At 44.4% G+C, this 19827-nt stretch overlaps 1 protein-coding gene across 2 annotated transcripts in view; it reads right to left on the bottom strand.

Moving 5' to 3' along the window:
- LOC147426511 (uncharacterized) overlaps window positions 1–19827 on the bottom strand; it is a 122331-nt gene that overhangs the window by 59796 nt on the left and 42708 nt on the right. For both annotated transcript variants that reach the window (XM_086498957.1, XM_086498958.1), the window contains exon 3: window positions 8844–11264. In XM_086498957.1, coding sequence (XP_086355083.1) covers window positions 8844–11264 — 2421 coding nt within the window. The remainder of the gene's footprint in view (window positions 1–8843; window positions 11265–19827) is intronic.

Raw genomic sequence — 19827 nt, 5'->3', positions numbered from 1 at the left:
AACTACTTCCTTGAAGTTTGAAGCTTTCCCTTTCCTTCTAGCTTTCTTTTCAACACAAGTATGCTATCTTTCCTTGTTATACACAACAAGGGTCAATAGCTTGATGGTAAAGTGTTGACCTCTTACCCTCATGGGGTGTGTTCAACCCTCCTTCATGCAAGGGTTAAGCGGGCCTTCCTACGCACGCAACCAACGGCGCCAACGGAAGCCTTCGGAGCCTCGGTGCCGTCGAGTTGCCGGTCAAGTTTGCCTTGGTCACCCGCCTTGGTCGTGCACTCTGGAGAGCGTAGGTGGGGCGTCCGCGGACAGCTCTCATTGTCTGTCCGCGCGCGCTTCGCACAGGAAACTGTGCCTACCTCCTTTTTGCTGCACAGCCGAGACGTCGCTGTCTGTGGAATGTGGGAGAGAAGCAGTGCATTGCACACACATGCAACCCGCTTTTCGCCTCCTCCCAAAAATAGCTCTGATACCAGTGAAAGGGCGGTGGTAATGCGTGTGCTAGTCTCCACCCAACCGTGCTATCTTATAGCCTCCCCCTAGCGTACACACTGTCCGGCCGTGCCGGTGGCCTTGCCCATAGGACCCATGTCCTTATAGGGGCCCTTGGAGGAGGGTTTGAGAACCGTCTGGTGTCGTATTCTTCTCTCTTTCTCTCAGTCTCAGCACTTTCATTCGCAGTAGCATTCAATTTGTTTGTGATCATTGTACTCTCTCTCTCTCTCTCTCTCTCTCTCTCTCTCTCTCTCTCTCTCTCAAGGAACGGAAGGCTCTCCCTTCCGTAAGTAAAAGGAACCCTTGAGCACAGTTTGGAGCACTCATCTTGAGCAATATCAACATTCACTTCCGTTGCACCTTACATTGGTATCAGAGCTTTGGTAGTGTTCTGTATTACTCAAGGAAAGAACCACAAGAAATTTTTTGCTTGTTGCGGTCGCACGTAACCCAAGTCCACTTGGGCGTGTCGATCCCTGATCGTGTTTTTGAAGAGTGACAGGTAACCCAAGAAAGAAGGGCTTGTCCAGCCTCCCCTTGTTCCTCTTTTTACTCATTGAGAGCGGACCATGCACTTAGCGGCCGGCCAATCGACGTGAGGTGGGAAAAAGAAACTTTGGTGTGAGCGCAAGGCTGCCAAGGGGTGCGCCCGCAGGGAAGAGTCGAGCTCGGGTAAGAGAAAAGCCTTCTCAAATACCGATTGCATGCTAAAGAACTCAAGAACCTCAAGAACCTCAAGAACTTAAGTACCCAAGATCTCAGTGTATGGTCGTGGAATGGATACTTTGCGTGAAAGAGATGAGAGTGGAGTTGGTGACGAAGAATTTTCCCCACCAGGAGGATTTTTTTCCAATCCTCCCCCATCCCCATCTACGCCACGGGTTGCACCAAATCCTATGGAGGCTTTTGTCAAGTCAATGATGGACATGATGCTACAACAAGAGGTGCAATGCGCCGCCATGGATCGTGACCGCAAAGAAAGAAGGGCAGCTATGGAGCTTGAGCGTGAGCAAGCACGCGAAGCTCAACGCATAGCGGCTGAAGAAAGGTGAGCGGCCTTGGAATTAGAGCGTGAGGCGCAGAGAGACCAATGCATGCAAGAGTTGGTCCTACAGGTACTCACCTCGAAATCCGAGCCAGTCAAAGATATGGGCAGTTCATCAGGTAGCACAAGTAGAGATGCGGACTCCAACAATCCAGTCACTAAGAAGTTGACGTTCAGTAAGTATGACGGTAAGATAGATGCTAATGTTATTCATTCTTGGTTGCATCAATTCAATACTTACTTTGCGACAACTAAGAAAACAGGGAATAGCAAAGTTTTGACTGCAGCCATGTATCTTGCCGGTGATGCCATTAATTGGTATCACGCATAGCAAGAGGCACAGTTGGCCGCGCACCTAGAGGAAGCCGAGGAAGGCGTGCCCCTTTCGTTCAATTGGGCCGACTTCCAAGACAAACTCAAGGCCGGGCGGTTTATGCCACCTCAGTACCTAGCGCGGTTGAAAGAAGATTGGCGCAATCTCAAGAAAAATGGTATGCCAATCATGTCTTTTTCTAACGGTGTTTTGCAGCTTGGCACCCAATTACGCAAATCGGATGATGAGCGCAAAGAGGTATTTCTTTTCGGTTTGGACGAGTATACCAAGTTTGATATTGAAGTACTTGACCCCGTGGATCTCAACAAGGCGGTAGCGATTGCTCTCGCATAGGAGATGAAGCACAATAAAGGCAAGCCTAAGGAGAACAAGTCTTCTCACAGTACCTCTCAGACTCCTCAGAACCCACAGAACGGTAAGAACGGTAAGAATGGTAAGAATGGTAACTCTTCTAGCCCATCTTCATCTAATCCTTCGGAAAAGAACTCTCAAAATGAATCGAAGGGTAAAGCTAAATCACCTGCTAAACCTAAGCTAACCCAAGATGAAAAAGCTGCAAAAGGAATTATAGGAGGATACATAACGCCAGAAGAACAAGTCGTTTATACTAAGGAAGGTCGATGTTATCAATGTCACGTTGAGGGTCATATAAAGAAAGCCTATCCTAAGACAACACCACCTAGAGAACCCAAAGCACCGACAGCTACCACAAGCACTTTAGTGAACCAATCTGAACCTCCACATGTTTCTGACACACATTGATAAGTCTCGCTTTAAATGTTATGGTCATGTGAAGGGCCAGCGTTTTGTCATATTGTTTGATTCAGGCAGTATGCATGATGTGATTGGTGACTCTCTTGTAGAGAGAGCCCGCCTGGAGGTTGGCCAGACAACTCCTCTCGAGGTGTCGGGCTTCGCTCCCGATATGGACTCCCTCATTACGCAAGAGTACCTTGATGTGTTATTCATTGTTCAGCAAGCTTCCTTCCGTAGAAAATTTGTCGTATCTCCTCTCTCAGGATGTGATATGATTTTGGGCATTCGATGGTTTCGTGAACATAACCCTTTCATTGATTGGGCAGACAATACGCTCACTCTAAATGCCAAAAGTGACTCTCCCATGATCATTTGTAGTGAGGAGGGTCTGCATTCTTTACCTCTCATTTCTCATGTGCAGGCGAAGAGTGAATTACGACGAGGAGCACAAGCAGCAATTATCTATGCTTCTCCAGTTACTGAGAGCATTCAGGCTCCAGACAAGTATTCAGCCTTGTTTACCAAGTATGAGCACCTCTTTTTGCAAGATGATCTTCCACCCCGTCTCTCTCCCGAGCGGCCGGCGGAGGACCATCGCATCAAACTCACGGAGGGGGCACAGCCAGTCAATAAGGCTCCCTATCGTTTGAACAAGACTCAAGAAGAGCTCCGACCGTATGCGAGAGCGCCGCGAGGCTCTCTTACGACTTTGGCGTCCAGGGCCTTTCTACACCATGGTCCATGGGGCGCCTAGATGGCACTACCGGCCACCTATGTGGTTGTTTCCTCCTCCCATATCATGATTTATCCGTCATTGTACATATCTCATTTTTTCACTGGGAGAGTCTCCCCCCATGCTGATGTAGCCCCTCCTTTTATTTTATCAACTAATAGAAGGATCTTTTTCCTGGAAAAAAAAACCTATCCCGCAGAGAATTTCCACACCCTCTAAGCGATCAAGAATATCATCAATCCTTGGAATAGGAAATCTATTCTTGATGGTATTCTTGTTTAACGCACAATAATCAATATACACGCTCCAAGAGCCATCTTTCTTTTGCACTAAGAGCACTAGAGAGCAAAAGGATGAAGAACTAGGTTGCATCAACCCTTTTTCTAACAGCTCCTCTACCTGGCTCATAATCTCTTTCTTCAGGGCCGCACTAACCCTGTAGGGGAAGTCTATTTGGTGGGTTGTAGCCTGGCAACAAATCTATTGCATGATCCTCATGCCTCTCCTGCAGCAACTCAGACTGTAATGAATCAGAAAAATAGTCACTAAACTCTTAGCCAATTTCGGTAGCATAATGGCAGTAGAAGTCATCACGGTCAAGAACCCAAGCAAACGATGATTTCCCACGCACTTAAGGGCACTTTTATAAACCTAGCGAGAAATTACAGCACGCTGAATTCTTTCTTTTTGGCCTTTAAATTGCACCAAACATCGTTTGATGATTCCCTAGCTTCCACAAAGCCCTTGGGACTGTTAGGCATCAAAATTGACCAAAAACCTAAACCTGCAAAATATAACAGCAAGCTGTAATTCTTTACTTTGTGCTCGATTTGTGTGCCCATCGATCTTGTGGGTAGCTCTCGAGCTCCCACATCTATAGGGTTACTTGCCCTTTGATTTAGGCGAGATTTCTTGCAGGAAATCCCTCTAAATCGTCTTGTTAGCGCGTGTAACTGCTTTGAATCACTGATTAGTTAATTCGGTACTTGTGGAAAAGGCTCTTGCCTCGGCAATCGAGCATAGAATCCCCACAATTGTACATAACACATGAATAGCCCTTGAGCTGGGTATCACGAATATGTATTCAAAAGGAAAGAGAGATGCACGGGAGCAGAATCATCGTGCTACATAAGACAAAGGAGAAGGCAAGCTTTCCATTAAAGCTATGATCACCTGCACCCACTACTCACACACACATTGTGTTCACAATGAGTCAAAATCAGCTCTCTCCCTCTTCCCCAAATCGATCTGGGTGCCTCCTCTTGCTGATATGTCCTGCACAAGCTTCTCGGACTTCCAAGTTGCACATTTTAATTTCCTAGTACCCACAAACTTATGGAGTCTCGCCGAGGGGCCTAAATGATTTTAACTGAGCCTAGCCACTTCTCCACTAGTCAGATTTCAGTGCCGATCGGCCCAACCATCTCGTAGCTGCTTGGCCTTGACTCCAGTGGGTGAAGCTCTCAGTCATTGGCCATTTCACACTGACCATGCAATGTCCAGGCATTTGTGATTTCAAAAAGAGGGTCCCAAAAATGAAATAAAAATCAAGGGAAGGAAACCAACAAATAAAGTTAGTGTTTATCACAGTCTCATGACACCCAGGGCGCCTGCATATAGAAGGTTCATTTCAATTCAGCCAAGAACTCGCAAAGAACTCAGAGAATTCAACACAAAATTTGGGAAAATCTGTGTGCTTGCACGAATACAATAGTAGGGGTTTGCTGTGAGAACCTTACCCTCGACTAGGTGCACTACAAGCAACTATACACAAGCTTATAGCACAACTTTCTTACCTCCACCAAGATTACCCATGTTCATATCCCTCTTGAGGAGAGACGAGCCCTCAACTGAAGCAACCGGGCGCTCGCCTTGCAACATGAGCACCTCTACTACCACACACCCCTACCCTTCACTATAGGCTACAATGACTATGCTTCCCTCTGTGCAACTAAGAATCCCACCTCACTCACGACCAAAAACTGATAAAAACTCACTTAAATCATTTTTTTAAAGTGCACATACTTGTATGTATAAAAACAGCAGAACTTTGCATTGTGCGTAGTTGTCACTCATGCATAGTGACACCTGGCATACACCGCATATGCACACTATGTACATGCATGATTTATGTACATGTGTGATGTCCAAAAGCATAAAAAAACATATCTAAAACTTGAGGGTGGCCTACATCACTTCGCAAAAACACTTCACATAATGCCCCCCAAACCAACATGGCACACTTTCAATAGAACTTTGCACTGTGCGTAGTTGTCACTCATGCATAGTGATACCTGGCATACACCGCATATGCACCCTATGTACATGCATGATTTATGTACATGTGTGATGTCCAAAAGCATAAAAAAACATATCTAAAACTTGAGGGTGGCCTACATCACTCTGCAAAAACACTTCACATATAATGCCCCCCAAACCAACATGGCACACTTTCAAGTGTTCATGTACATGCTTTGCTTCATCACATGATTCTTGTCACATAAGGTTGAGCCTAATGCCATTGACTCTTGCCTTATGCATCTTCCCATCCAAATCTTTAAAGTAATAGCTTCCTTGAGGAGAAACGTGTAAAAAAGAGAGTGGCATCTATGCATAGCCTCTTGTAGGATAGAGAAAGTGCTATTAAATAATAAATACTATGAAGACTTGGTCAAAAGAAGGGTTGATGTATTCAATGAGAAGATAAAGGACAAGGAGCTACATAAGGGTATGTTGGTGATGAGGTACAATGGTGCTTTGGACACTACCTTCAAACAAAGTTCAAGGCAAAATGGGAGGGTCCTTTTGTTGTGCATGAGGTGTTTGATAATGGATCAAACTATGCTTCAAAATAAACTCCAATGACAGAAGAATCACATTAATTGGCATAACACATTCTTCTCCATAAACCAAATGAAAGGGAGTGAAGCTTGCAGCTGCTTTTTGAGTCACCCTACACCCGATAAGAGAAGACTTATGCGTATCCAAATGTAATCTAGACGCTTTGGCAAACAAAAACCACGTAGACATAGCGTACAATGTTAGCTCTCTCTCTCTCTCTCTCTCTCTCTCTCTCTCTCTCTCTCTCTCTCTCTCTCTCTCTCTCTCTCTCTCTCTGAGTTTTGCAGAGGATAGTGGATTGTGTGTAAACCTAGGTAAAACCAAAGTTATGGTGTTTAACACCACACCGCAATGGGTCAAGAGATCGGTACCTACTTTCAAATATGGTCAAGAGATTGTGGAGTATACAGATGCATACACTTACCTGGGGGTAGTCTTTACTGGGCCGAGATTTTCTTTGAGAAGAGCAGCAGAGACTAGACTAACTAGAGCTGGTGCGGCTCTGGGAGGAATGGAGAGGATGTGTTCGCACATTTAGTTCCAAGAACCTAGGACAAAGTTATGGCTCTTTGATACTTTGGTTGCCTCTGCTATGTTATATGGGGCGTAGGTTTGGGGACCTTCTATAGGATGGTTGGAGGCGTATGGAGAAGCCCCTGGTATCTATGATCTCTCGGCTGATTAGAGCCGAGGCTTCCGTACCGCATGATATTATTCGAGCGTAATTAGTTGCCCCCCCTATGGAGATTGAGGCACTTACCAGATCAGTCTCCTTTATACACAGTCTGTGGGATACTACCAAAGACAGATACGCCAGGGTGGCTATAAAGTCCTCCAGACATTTAGCTCTTAATGGGGATACATCATGCTGGTATGCACAGATGGCATCATGGTTTCAGACACATGGTTTCACCATGGACAAGTTGCCTCCTTTTCAATACTCTTTACAAGCACCCTTGAGGTCTCTGACGCGGGCAGAGATAAATAGACTCATTCGTCAGGATCTAATCCAGCTGGACACGAGGAGGACATGGATAGAGCCAATACAGGAGTTGGGTACAAAGATGGCTTTCTATAGAGAGCATCTTCTCCACCTCACGGGGGGATGGGTTTGTGATTCGACCTAGCTATATGGACACGCATCTTTCTTAAGGTTTGCGTTGTGCCATTGGCCAGATACGCACGTCCTCACATCAACTCGAGATTGAGACTGGCAGATTCAGAGGGACACCAGCAGATAGCAGGATATGCCGCTTATGCCATCTAGAGCCAGAGACAAAGGTACATTACATATGTCATTGCAAAGTGTACTATGAGATACGAGACCGTTTTCATTGTCTATTCAGAGAAGGTTTTGGGCCTCTATCTAGGGTCATGAGTTATGAGGATCAGAGATGTCTTGGGCTATATCTACTTGAGTTACACAGGCATAGAGAAACTTTACTCAGGAGAGCTGGAGAGAGACAACCCCAGAGACAGATCACAGATTTCTTTACACTAGATGTTGTACACCCAGAAGAACAGACAGAGGAGCAGCCAACAGTGGAGAGGTCTGCCCGCACTACTAGCATTCTCAAAGACTGAGCATTGGAGCGCTGGAGATCTAGACGACCCCGATGGAGAAGAGGAGCTACACAGTTTCGAAGGAGGCTACAACAAAGGATTCGAGCCATACTTTTTCGTAGTCCAGAGTGCAGATGAAGATGTATCTCTATGAAGATGGATCTCTACTTCCCTCTCATATTGTCTACACATTGTACTACTTAGTTCACACATTTCATGCCTTTCAACTTTCACCTTCCACACCGTGTCAAGCATCCCCTGCATCCAGTTCATAAGGTCTCTATGTGGTATCCCAAACTAGGACGCAATCCTCCTGCAAAGTCATACTGCTAGCATGCCTGGAGGAACCCAATCATCCTCCATGACAAAAACCAAAGGAAGTACCATGATGTAGTTGTGTCTGACTGAACCAATTTCCCCATGGCATCATCCTGGATGGAGAGAGGAGAGAGCGCAACCAGAAAAGAGACGCCTAGACAAAACAATACTAAAAATGCCTCTGCCAAGAACAATAATATCCTCTATGGGTCAATCCTGAATGGCCAAGAAAGATTGCAACCGATACTGAATGGCCCCCCATGAATACGACCAACCAGTTATTCAACCAAGGAGGCCACACCGAGAGAGATGTTAATACGGTCCCGGGTACAGCACGACAGGCCACAGGTTGGATAAGCTAAGGGCGCAGAAGGGATAGCTGGGCGAGGGAGGGTAGGGCTATTAAGGGCAATCCATCCATCAAATAGGAGAAAGAATAGATAAATTAAAAAAAGGAGAAACTGAAACAAAGAAACAGAAAAAAATCACACACTTTAAAACTTCGAAGGCTGTTCAAAAGCTTCGTTCAACCTGTTTGGCATTCTCCATGCATGTAATGCTAAGCATGTGATGATAAGCATTCACTGCTTTCTATCACAATGCAAAAAGAGATCAAATCATACCTTGTGCAATGAACAATGTGGTATAATGATAGAGAAGATGCAGATTTCAGTCATAAGCATTGTTCCCCTAACTAAAATTGTTATTTAAGGGAGCTCTTATTATTCAAAGATCAAGCATGAGTGTTGTATGATGCATACCGCAAATTTGCATATGCTGCCGATGCTACATGTTCAATTCGACTTTCTAGAGTCACCATTCTGTTCTCGGGCTGCTTCAAAGCATCATCATTGTTCACTTGTTCACTGTTTGAACTACTGGCTGATTGTTCTGGGTCAGCATCCATATGTACACCACCTGTTTCATTTATATGCAGACATAACAGCTGTTTTCTTTTGGAAAAGTCCTGTCCAATGTTCTCAGCCTTGTGCCATAGTAAACCTTCAGCCATCCTTAGTCGTGTCTCAAGCTCATTGAGAACCTTTGTTGCTGAGTCATATTTCAGCCCCCAATCAGCTGCAGATGCTTCAAACTCTTTCATTTGAAACTGCATCTCCTGTACCTTACAAGCAACATCCAGCTGCAAACTGTCTAGTTTCATCATTTTCTTGGCAAGATCATGTAGCTTTTGAGAGCTCTCAAATGTTTGCTTTACATACACTTCAGCTTGCTCAGGTGCCTTAGAATTGCTCCTCAGAGCTTCAAGCAAAGAAGCTAAGCTATTGACCTTGTCATTTAAGCAATTCACATCCTTCTTCAGATCCTCTTGCTGTTCTCTTAATATGACCATATTTGCACAATCACATTTTTTATTCAATGCCACTGCCTCAATTTTCTGAGAAAGTGGTTCTTTCTTAATAATTAACATCTTAGAACAACTCAGATGGTGGTCAAGATCCTGGGTAAAGGTGTTTCCCAAGCAAATTATGCTTGATACTCTATTTTTCACTTCTTTCAGTTCTTGCTCAATACACCTCGCCTTGGCTGTATCATCTTCAAGTAGCTGCTCCCAATCTCCAAGAACACGCATGATTTCCAGCCCCTCTTTCTCCTGCAGGTTATTAGAAACTTCCTTTACGGCATTATGCACTTTCTCATATGCTTGGAAGTTACTAGTATCCATCAAACCAAGAAGACTAAGCCCAGAGTCTTCAAGAGCCCTTACTTCTGCAGTCGTTCGTCCTACAAAATGTAGAGTTATGTTTCTTATGTTCATGAGGTCAGATAAAAGCTTTTCTCCATAGGAAGCTGTATGCGGGACTGCAAGTTTCTGAGCTCTAGGGCACAGATGCTCTTGTCTCAAGCAGCAGTCTATCTTAACTGCACTAAAGCAAGCTGTCTGAGGTTCTGCCGTTTCCTCAACAGAATTCCAGGACTCTTTACATAGTCCCATGCTTTCTACTTCCATACACTCCATCCTTCCCGACACTAGCTGATTAAGTTCTGTGCTTCTCTTCTTCCAATCATGAAAACCTTCAACCATCTCCTTTGCAAGCTCTGTACTCTGTTTCTTTGCATCTACAATCTGATCCAGCATCTCTCTAGCTTTCTCAACTAAGTGCTGCATTTCTGCCATAACTCCCCCCATAATGTCACTCTGTGTGGTTAAATGTGATGCTGTGTGAGAAGAAACCTGCTCATCCTGGTTCTGCTTGCACATTTTCAGTCGTGAGCCTGTATTCATGTCAGACCTATGTCTCTCCTGGAAAGTTGACTTGGTTAGTTGATGGTGGGCTGCATCATTGACATTGCCGTTGCATGCTGTAGAGCAAAAGGAGCTATTTTGCTCTAGTTCACAGAGACTAGTAGGTTTCTTGTTTGCACGATCTTCAATCAGTTTCCTGGACAACGGCATATTTTCCTCCACTTCTGATTCCCGTTGTAGCTGACACTCAATACGAAGCCTCGTATCACAAGGCAGATCCAAACACTTCGCTAGCTCTTCTATTTTACTGCCAAAGCCTACCTTCAAGTTTAAGAGAGCCATCCGTAGCTCATCCAGTCCCATCAAGTATAGGCGTGATAGGGTCTCTAGTTTGTCCATCATCAGAGCCCTTTCCTTCTCTCTCTCATGCCTCCACCTGCCTTCAATGTCCTTTTTATGTTGTTCAAATTCGTCCAACAATCTGAGATTTTGAGCCACCGCCTGCACATTTTGGTCTATACTAGTTTGCAATTTATTCAGTTTTTGATTGACTGTTGCCTCCAGCTTTGAGTTAGCTTGCTTACAAACATAACCATCTTGCATCAGCTTATCCAGTCCTTGCTTAATATCTTCTAGTTCAAGGGATGTCCTTTGCTGGAAGTCATCAAACTGCAGTATCGTTTCCTTTTCCTTGATTTGTAGTTTGCTTTTTTTTTGCAAATCCTGCACGTGCACATGAACCATGTCTACAAGTGCTTGAGCGTCCTGCTTCCATCTCATAATCACATCACAATCCCCTTTGAGTTGAGAAATTTCTTGCCTTAGCTCTACTGTGATTTTCTCTTGTCTTTCGGAAAAGAATTCAACTATCTGCAAAATCTCTTCATCTAGTTTTTCTTCCAAAACAGAACCTTTCCAGCACTTGGATGAAGCTTCAAAGTCCTTGATCATGCTGATTACTTCCTCTTCGAGAGCCCTACAGCAGAGTTGAATGGAACAAAATGGAGAATGGTAGGATGTTCAATGCATCCAAGGATGATCTATATGTTTAACCTCTGAAAAATGCTGCACACACACCGTTCTGGCTGTGGTGTGGCTTAGAATATAGACACTATGCAAAACCACACAAATCTACAGAAGCAGAGTGCAGCCTTGCCAGGACACTTGGCCAACGATTACACCAAACACACTATTTGTCAAATCCTAGAAGAAAGCCTAATAGATTAAAACTTTTTTTCCAAGAAAAAGATCCTTCATTAGTTAAGAGAACTGCCAAATGGGCCACAAACTGCCCCTACCGGAGAGGGCTACATCAAAATGTGGGGAGACTCTCCCAATGAAAAGTAAGATATGTACAATGACAGATAAATCAAGATATGCGAGGAGAAAACAACCACACTGGTGGGCCGTACTTTTATCTAGGCACCCCACGAACCATGGTGAAGAAGGGCCCTGATCGCCAAAGTCACAAGAAGGCCTCGTGACACTCCCGGATGCGGTCGGAGCTGCCCTGAAGCCTCTCAAGCAGTCCTCTAAGTGTATGGATCAGCTCCAACGGATGTCACATACAGTCTCCCTTGGTGGGACGGGTCAAGCCTTGAAGATGCAGAAGCATCGGGCTTACCGCATGAACCAAAGTGTCAAGTTGCAGATGCTCTCTATATCTCTACTCCACTCCTGAGGTACAAGCTCTGTGGCGGGTGGAGTGTAGGCTGGCCCTCCTGTATCACAATCATCCTGCTGACTGAAGCCATCTCAAAACGAAGTGCAGGGACCGTGAGGGTGGACCAAGCTGCAACACCCCAAGTGTACTGGCTAGCTGTTGAAAGTGCCAGCATCAACCGAAGAATCCAATCCAAACCTACTGTGCTATGGGGTGGGGAGTCCCACAAACAGTGATGATGTGTCTCAAGTGGATTGTCAGAGGCGGTGCATAGCACAAAATGACCACCGTGCGCCAACCAACTCCCAAGTGTAGTAGCTCAATGGGCAACTAGCCACTGGAACATAGTGACTCTCCTTGGTTGTTTGTTGTCTCACAGGCACCCCCAAAAATCTGCCAAGAGCTCGCTTATAAGACCCTCCTCTTGCCAATGATCCGCTACAATGGGACTAGCCTCTCTTTGCGCTGTTAGTATATGACGTCTGAGCCGTGCTGTGTACTGAAAAAAGAGGGTCCCCGGGTGATCAGCTGGAGTAAAAGGATCCTGCCAAAACCGCTCCCCTAGGTCAAACTGCACTCGCACTAGAGGGCGGCTCTCCCAAGCGCACAATAGCCAGTGTCCTGACTCAAGAGCCGACGGGTCCAGGTCTATCATACAAGTCCTCCCATTGATGCCCACAACTCAGGTCCGCTGAAAGCAACACTTGGCCACCTTTGGTGCCTTGTTAGTGACTTTGTGGAGGTGGCCCTCTCTCTGAACCTCAAAGGACATGCAGAAATTTGTGTATGAGAAAGCCCTAACTGCAATGAGGACCTCCAGTCAAGTAAAAGTCCCCCATCCAGTAGGGAGTCACCGGCTCAAGAGGGGTGTGCCACTCTGCTGGTATAGCCTCTACAATATCCAACCACATGCTCTACACGCCCCTCATGTCTCACAGTTGAAGGCTCTGAATCTCGTCAAGAAGTGCTATAAACTACAGCCAATCCCCAAAAGTGCAGGCTAGACGCTTTGCCATGGGACCCCAAGAGACATGAGGTCGGCTACCATCCATGTGACCGCACTATGTGCTAACCAAGGGGTTCCATGTAAGTGGCTTTCGCAAGAACTCCTCAACGCATGTGGGTTGGGGCTGCTCAAGGCCACACCGTAGCTGCTCCTAAGACCGAAGCAGACTCAAAGCAAAACGGTCCTCCCATCTCCTATTCAGGCCCACTCTTCGCATCTCTGTGACCCGTCTTGAGTCATCAACAAACTTAGCATCCAAAGCTCATCTCCCCGAATAAGTAGCTGAGTCCATGCAAACCAACCTCCTGTGAAGTCAAAATCTACTCATCACCTCAACATAGAAAAGCAACAGGCAGGAAGGGGGCAACTTTGTATCTGATCGATGGTGTGATCCTTTGACCGCTATGGAGGTAACTTACTAGGTAAGCCCTTTGAGACACCACCTGCCTCTGACAAATTTGAATCCTCAGATTCACTCATAGGTTTGACAAAGATTGAGTAAGCCAAAAGACTTGCTTTCATTAACTTGGAAATAAATGAGGCCGATACAACAAAGACTGACTTGCCCTTAAGTTTCACATCCAAAACAATATCCCTCCCTCTGCTATTCTTGTAATTGGAGAGTCCACTAACTTTTTTGTAAATCAATTTGTAATTGGAGAGTCCACTAACACATTGTTCTTGTGGTGCCAAGGCATCACAAAGACAACATCACACCCCTCGAGAGGCGTGATATCAAAGTCCTCGTGTCGCATGTAGTCCTAACATTGCAAGCGAAGCTTGCCAATGGGACGTGTCACTGTGACCTCATGCCTTGGTGTCGCCAACACTACATCCTTCTGTGGCCTCATGCCTTGGTGTTGCCAACACTACATCCTTCTGTGGCCCCATGTTCTCAGGCTCCACACTCAAACAAGTCACCATCTATAGTGAAATGAAGTTGGCCTGGCTCCATTGTTGAAAAAAATCAAGGCCCGTTGGTCTTGTACCTTGCTCCATGCTCTGCAAATCTTGGTACTCTATCCTCATGATCCTTGGGCGTCCCCTTGAAATCTCCTACAAGTCCTACTTTGGTCTTTCCCTTCTTTGCTGCTCTGTCTTCTGCTGCCTCAGAAGTCTTTGGTTTTTCCTCTATTTTTTCTCTTTCTTTGGACACTTCGACAAAATGTGGCCAACCTCACTGCAACCATAACACTTCCCTTGCTTGAAACACTCTACCTTTTGCTTGACAAATATCTGAGGAACGATGGACTTCTTCATTTGTACCAACTTTTTAACCTTCTTCTTCCCTTTGAAAGTCTCTGCTGACCTAGATGCCAGAGCACCCGTATGGAAAGTCAATGATCCTGTGAGCAATGTATGTCTGTCCAAAGCATGATCCATAAGCTACAAGACGGTGTAGGGCTTGTGCTTCAACCAATCAACAACAACACTCCATTTTCTCCTTGAGAGAGACCTTCCTGAAAGAAGCTATAGGCAAAAAGAGTCCCAAAATCTCTGGTTGTATGTGGAAAGTGCGTTGTGCTCTATCATCCTAAGATGGTTCCGAGCTATCAAAACTTTGGCTTCATACTTTGGTGTCAACCACGATGATGAGAAAAGTCTCTTGGCTTGACCAATGCCCCAACTACTTTTATGATACTTATGGATAGCGTTTTAAAACCAATATACATGGGCAAGTTCATTAACGTGTTTCTTGATGACATCCTTGTTTAGAGTGCTACCAAATAGGAGCATTTGAAACATATTCGAAAAATGTGTGACTTATTACATCGACACAAGCTTTATGCCAGGGAGAGAGAGTGAGATAGTCTTAGGACAAAAGTGCAATATTTAGGCATATTATTTCAGCAAACGGTATGGATACCTCTAAAGTGGATTGTTGTCAAAGGGCAAGCCTCCCTGAAGAGCAATTGTGAGCATGGGGAGGCATACTCCAAGGTGCGTTCCAAGGTACGGAGCCATGTTAAAGATCATTCTTACTGCAATGCTGGTAGTGCTTCTAGTTCATCCACTAAAACCGGTCTGTAGCCTACTAAAGGGCGGTAAACTTAGGCTTTCACCCTATCTATACGTTGTTTAACTTTACTTGTACTTTATGACACAAAGTAACTTCACGAATAAACCTGTGACAAGGACACCCTATAGGCTCCAAAGACTGACGCCCCTTTTGGTACTTCTTTATTCAATTACAAATAAACGACCCGAACACTTTTACCCAACTCTCACCAAGCTGTCCAAACCTGTCAAGGGCTGAAATTGCAGGTTTTCGACCCAATTTCGGCACCATAATGACACCAAAACCCCTGCAAGTCAAAAGTACATGTCTAGGATGGTTTCCCTTGCACTAAAGAAGCTTTCTGGTGAGCTGCAGGTCAATTTCAGCATGCTGTAATTTCCTGTTTTGGTCACTGTCAGGTGCCTTAAACTTTGTATAAGCACCCCAAGGCTTTCCTGAGGCTCCCTTGGTGTTATCTTGTAATTTAAGTGTGAAACCCTAAATCTGCAAATAAACACAGCAGGCTGTACTTTTCTGTTTTGGATCGTTTTGAGCTTAGCAAACATTTCTACGCACGTCTCAGGAGCTCCCGCACGCAATGGGACGTAACGGGACAATTCCCTTGTGAATTGGACGAGTTTTCACTCAAGAAACTCTTCGTTTTCGCAATTCTTTGCGATGGAACTACGTGTACCTGTGGGGGATTAGCAATTAGCTAATCCAGTTCCTGTTCAGAAGGCTCTTTCCTTGGCAAACACACATAAAACCTACAGAACTATACATCGTCATTTAAAAAGCCCAACTAGTGGGACATTACCATGTGTGCAAAGGGGAGAGAGAGAGATGCACGAGAGTTATTCATCGCACTACATGAGGCAAGGGAAAAGGCAAGCTTTCCATTAAAGTTGTGATCACTTGCACCCACTACTCACATACACATTGTATTCACTTTTTAGAAAAAATCAGTCCCTCTCTCTCAATTCTAGGTGCCCCCTCTTGAGACTCAAGCTTCTGGAGTGTGTGTTGGCTTGCAGGTTGCTCTCCTACTGCCATGTGTCCACTTTGCTTCTTTTGGTTTAATTCCTAGTACCCATCAACTTATAAAGTCCCATGGAGGGGCCTAAATGACTTTAATTGGGCCTAGCCACTTCTTTATAGTTGGATTCCAGTGGCGATTGGCCCAACCATCTCGTGCTTGCCTAGCCTTGACTCCTGCGGGTGAAACTCTCGGCCAAAGGCTGTTTCACACTAGCCATGCAATGTCCGGGTATTTGTGATTTCAATAGGATGGTCCCAGAAAATAAATAAAAATCAAGGGAAGGAAACCAACGAATAAAGTTAGTGTTTATCACAGTCTCGTGACATAACCCCCCTCTTGAAATTGCCAACGTCCTCGATTGCATGCATCCTATACATGCCACAGATGATTTAGTGTGAATAGCACCCTTTTATCATCGCATGTATCCGCAACAAAGACCGTTTGTACAAACGACTTAATGAAATCTTCATACTTTTGTCATTTTTGTCTATCATAGAAGTGAGCATTGTACCTTTAACATTTGTCAAGCAATGGTTACTTCTATTGCACCGAATCTGTATGTACACGCGAAGTGCTAGCTCCAGCATCACCCCTCTTTTGAGCTCGTGTCAAGACCTTTGACCTTTGCTCTACTGAAGTAATCTAAGTTGAAGAATACATGAGCTATAAAACAAAAGCTTCAAGGTAGAATTACAATACATTTGGCGACTCTAATAGTTCACTCTCTTCCATCCAGTTTGCATCCATAGGTGGATAGTTTTTGAGCTTCACCAAATAACGTCTTGCAACTTTTCCCTTGACTTTTATTTATTTATGCGCCAAAATATGCTCACATATCAAGATCTCATCAAGTTCCTCAACTTCAGGTTGATCCTCATCTGGCATATCTTTCGGCACATCTCCCATAAAAGGTCTTAGAAGACTCACATGAAACACATTATGAATCTTCCATATGTCGCGCAATTTCAGCATGTATGCAACATTGCTGATCTTGTCGATTACTAATAATACATGCTGAGATTGGGAAACAGCCTTTCCTTGCCCTTCATCTTCTTTAATCTTGCCTTCTCAAATTGCAAAATAACCCAATCACCAAGTGAAAACAAGAGTTCACGTTGATGACGATTAGCGGCTTTTTTCACTTTGCCTGAGTCTTCCCGAGGCAAGCTTAATATTCTTATACATTTCATCCATGTTCTCTACACATCGATCTGCTTCAAAACTCTTCTTTTGTGTGCAAAATGGGAGGAACTTTCAACAATTTCAAAGGGTTCCTTGCATGTTGAGGAATGCAAGATATTGTTGTATGCATACTCAAGCATGGGTAAATATTGTTCCCACTTGCCTTATTGTCTGACACATAGCATTTAAGCAGATCTAAGATAGTAGAAAGCCTCTTCTAATTGTCCATCAGTTTGTGGATGAAATGAGGATAAAGACTTGAGCGTAGTGCCCATGTTTTCAAGCAAGCCTCTCCAAAACAAACTTGTCATGCGAGGATCACGATCACTGACAATTAACTGTGGCATACCATGGTACTTAAACACATTGTACATAAAAAATCATGCCATCCAATCAAATTTTATCTTCTTCCTGATAGGAATAAAATTGAACCTGCAAATAATGGTCCATATACCATCTTTCCGTGTCGGCGTTCTTGGAAGATCAAAGATAAAATCCATAGCAATACTTTCCCATGGCTTCTCTGGAATAGGCAATGGTTGTAACAACCCTAGTGCCTTTTGCCTATCAAACTTGACTTTTTGGCATATTACGCATGCTCGCACAAAGGCATCCACATCTCTCGTCAAAGTAGGCCAATAAAAAATGCATCGACCACTTTCATTGGTGCATCAATACCACGATGCCCTACATACGGTGGGACATGATTTGCTACCATAACCTTATGTCGCAATGGCATGGTGACACATAGTCTTCCATCCATTCATCATAAAACCATCCCTGAGAAGATAGTGTTCGTGGCGTTGTCCATCTAACAATTGTTCAAAGATCCTTGCAAAATCTTCATCAGTTGCATATTGTTCCTTCATATCATCAAGCTCATGATGATAAGGAATTGACACGGCTGAAAATTTGTGGCTTTCTTGACAATGCATCAGCCACAACATTCTTTTTGCCTTCCACATGCACAATCTAAAAGTGGAACATAGACAAAATATTTGCCCACCGCATATGCTTTTTAGATAACTTTGACTATGTCAAGAAGTATTGCAAGGTTTGATGATCTGTTTGGACAACAAAATCAGCACCTAGCAAGTAGTGTTTGCAACTTGAGAGTGCATGAATCAAAGCCAATAGCTCTTTCTCATAGACTTGCATATTCTTTTCTGGCCCTTTCAAGATTCTGCTTTATCATAGGCTACTACCCGACCATTCTGCATTAGTACTGCACCAATACTATTGCCACAGGCATCACGCTTGACCACAAATGAATTCCTAAGATTTGGCAAAACAATTACTGGATCCGTAGTCATCTTTTCATTCAAGAGTTAAAGGCTGAAATCAATTTTTGAGTCCATTTGAGAGTGACCTCTTTTTTTTGTAAAGCATGTATGGGTGAGGCAATCTCAGCAAAATTTGGGATGAACCTTTTGTAATAGGAACACAGTCACAAGAAGCTACAGACATCATGCACAGTCTTCAAAGTTGGCCATGTCTTGATTGCTTCAACTTCGGCAGGATCCACTTGGACACCATCCTTTCACACTATATGCCCCAGAAAGTGGATCTCTTCTAGGAAGAATTCACTTTTCTTGCCGTTGATGAGGAGCCTGTTACTGCGTAACTCTTTGAACACAATGGTCAAATGATGCCTATGCTCCTCTTCACTCTTCGGATAGACCTATCATGTCATCAAAGAATGTGCCAACAAACTACAGAAGTGGTAGCCGAAGCTGATACAATAGGGACAAACTCTCCTTCTAGCTTTACATCCAAGATGTGAGTTTTGCCCCTATGTTGCAAGGTGACCTTTTTGCTGAAGACATCCAACACTCCATGTACACGGAACATCCATGGGATTCCCAACAAAGCAATGCACCCTTCCAAAGGCATGATATAAAATTCTTCTATGTCCACGTACAACTAAATATGCAAATGCAGCTTTCCAATGATGGGAGTTACACACTCTGATGGCCAGGACATGCCAAACCTGTCTCAGTTGTGTACCCCATCTCTTCAGCTTTAATGCCCAACTTGATGGCCAACTCTAGTAAGATAAAATTTACCTTTGCACCTCGATCACAGAAGACCAGCATTGTTTGATCCCTGACTCTACACCATGCTCTGCATAGCTTACTGGCATCAAAATTTTGCCTATCCCACCATATGTGACACTAAACTGGCCATGGGTTTGGGCTTCTTTCCTTTCTTCCTCTTTATCATCTGAGTCAGCTGACCTCTTCTTGTTTGGATAATTTACAGCAAAGTGACCAGGCTGCTCGCAACTAAAGCATTTACCCTCAGCCATTAAAGCCTTCTTTTCCTCTAAAGACTTACGCACACTGTTTCTTGGCCTGAGACGTCTCGACTGAGTCTTTAGCTTTCTCTGCTTTTCCTGACCCCTGAGAAGCTGCAGAATTTGCTTTGCAAAAAGCTTCTTTGCTGAATTTTTCTTTGACTGACCCCTTTTCACGTTGCCCTGGAATCCATTGTCTTCTCCTTTCAACAAGGTATGACCAGTGTTGGCAACCTCCATTAGTTGAGTAAGGGTGGCCACTGTGTTCTTTGTGTAGTAATTCGTGAACCCCTTAGGCAGCCCACAACAGTACTTCTCTATCAATGACACAAATCTGTAGGAAGTTACTGAAAG

This window comes from Adiantum capillus-veneris, chromosome 24, assembly GCF_014529385.1.
Source record: "Adiantum capillus-veneris isolate H3 chromosome 24, ASM1452938v2, whole genome shotgun sequence".
NCBI classification, from domain to species: domain Eukaryota; kingdom Viridiplantae; phylum Streptophyta; class Polypodiopsida; order Polypodiales; family Pteridaceae; genus Adiantum; species Adiantum capillus-veneris.
This window is presented reverse-complemented; position numbering and strand designations above follow the sequence as displayed.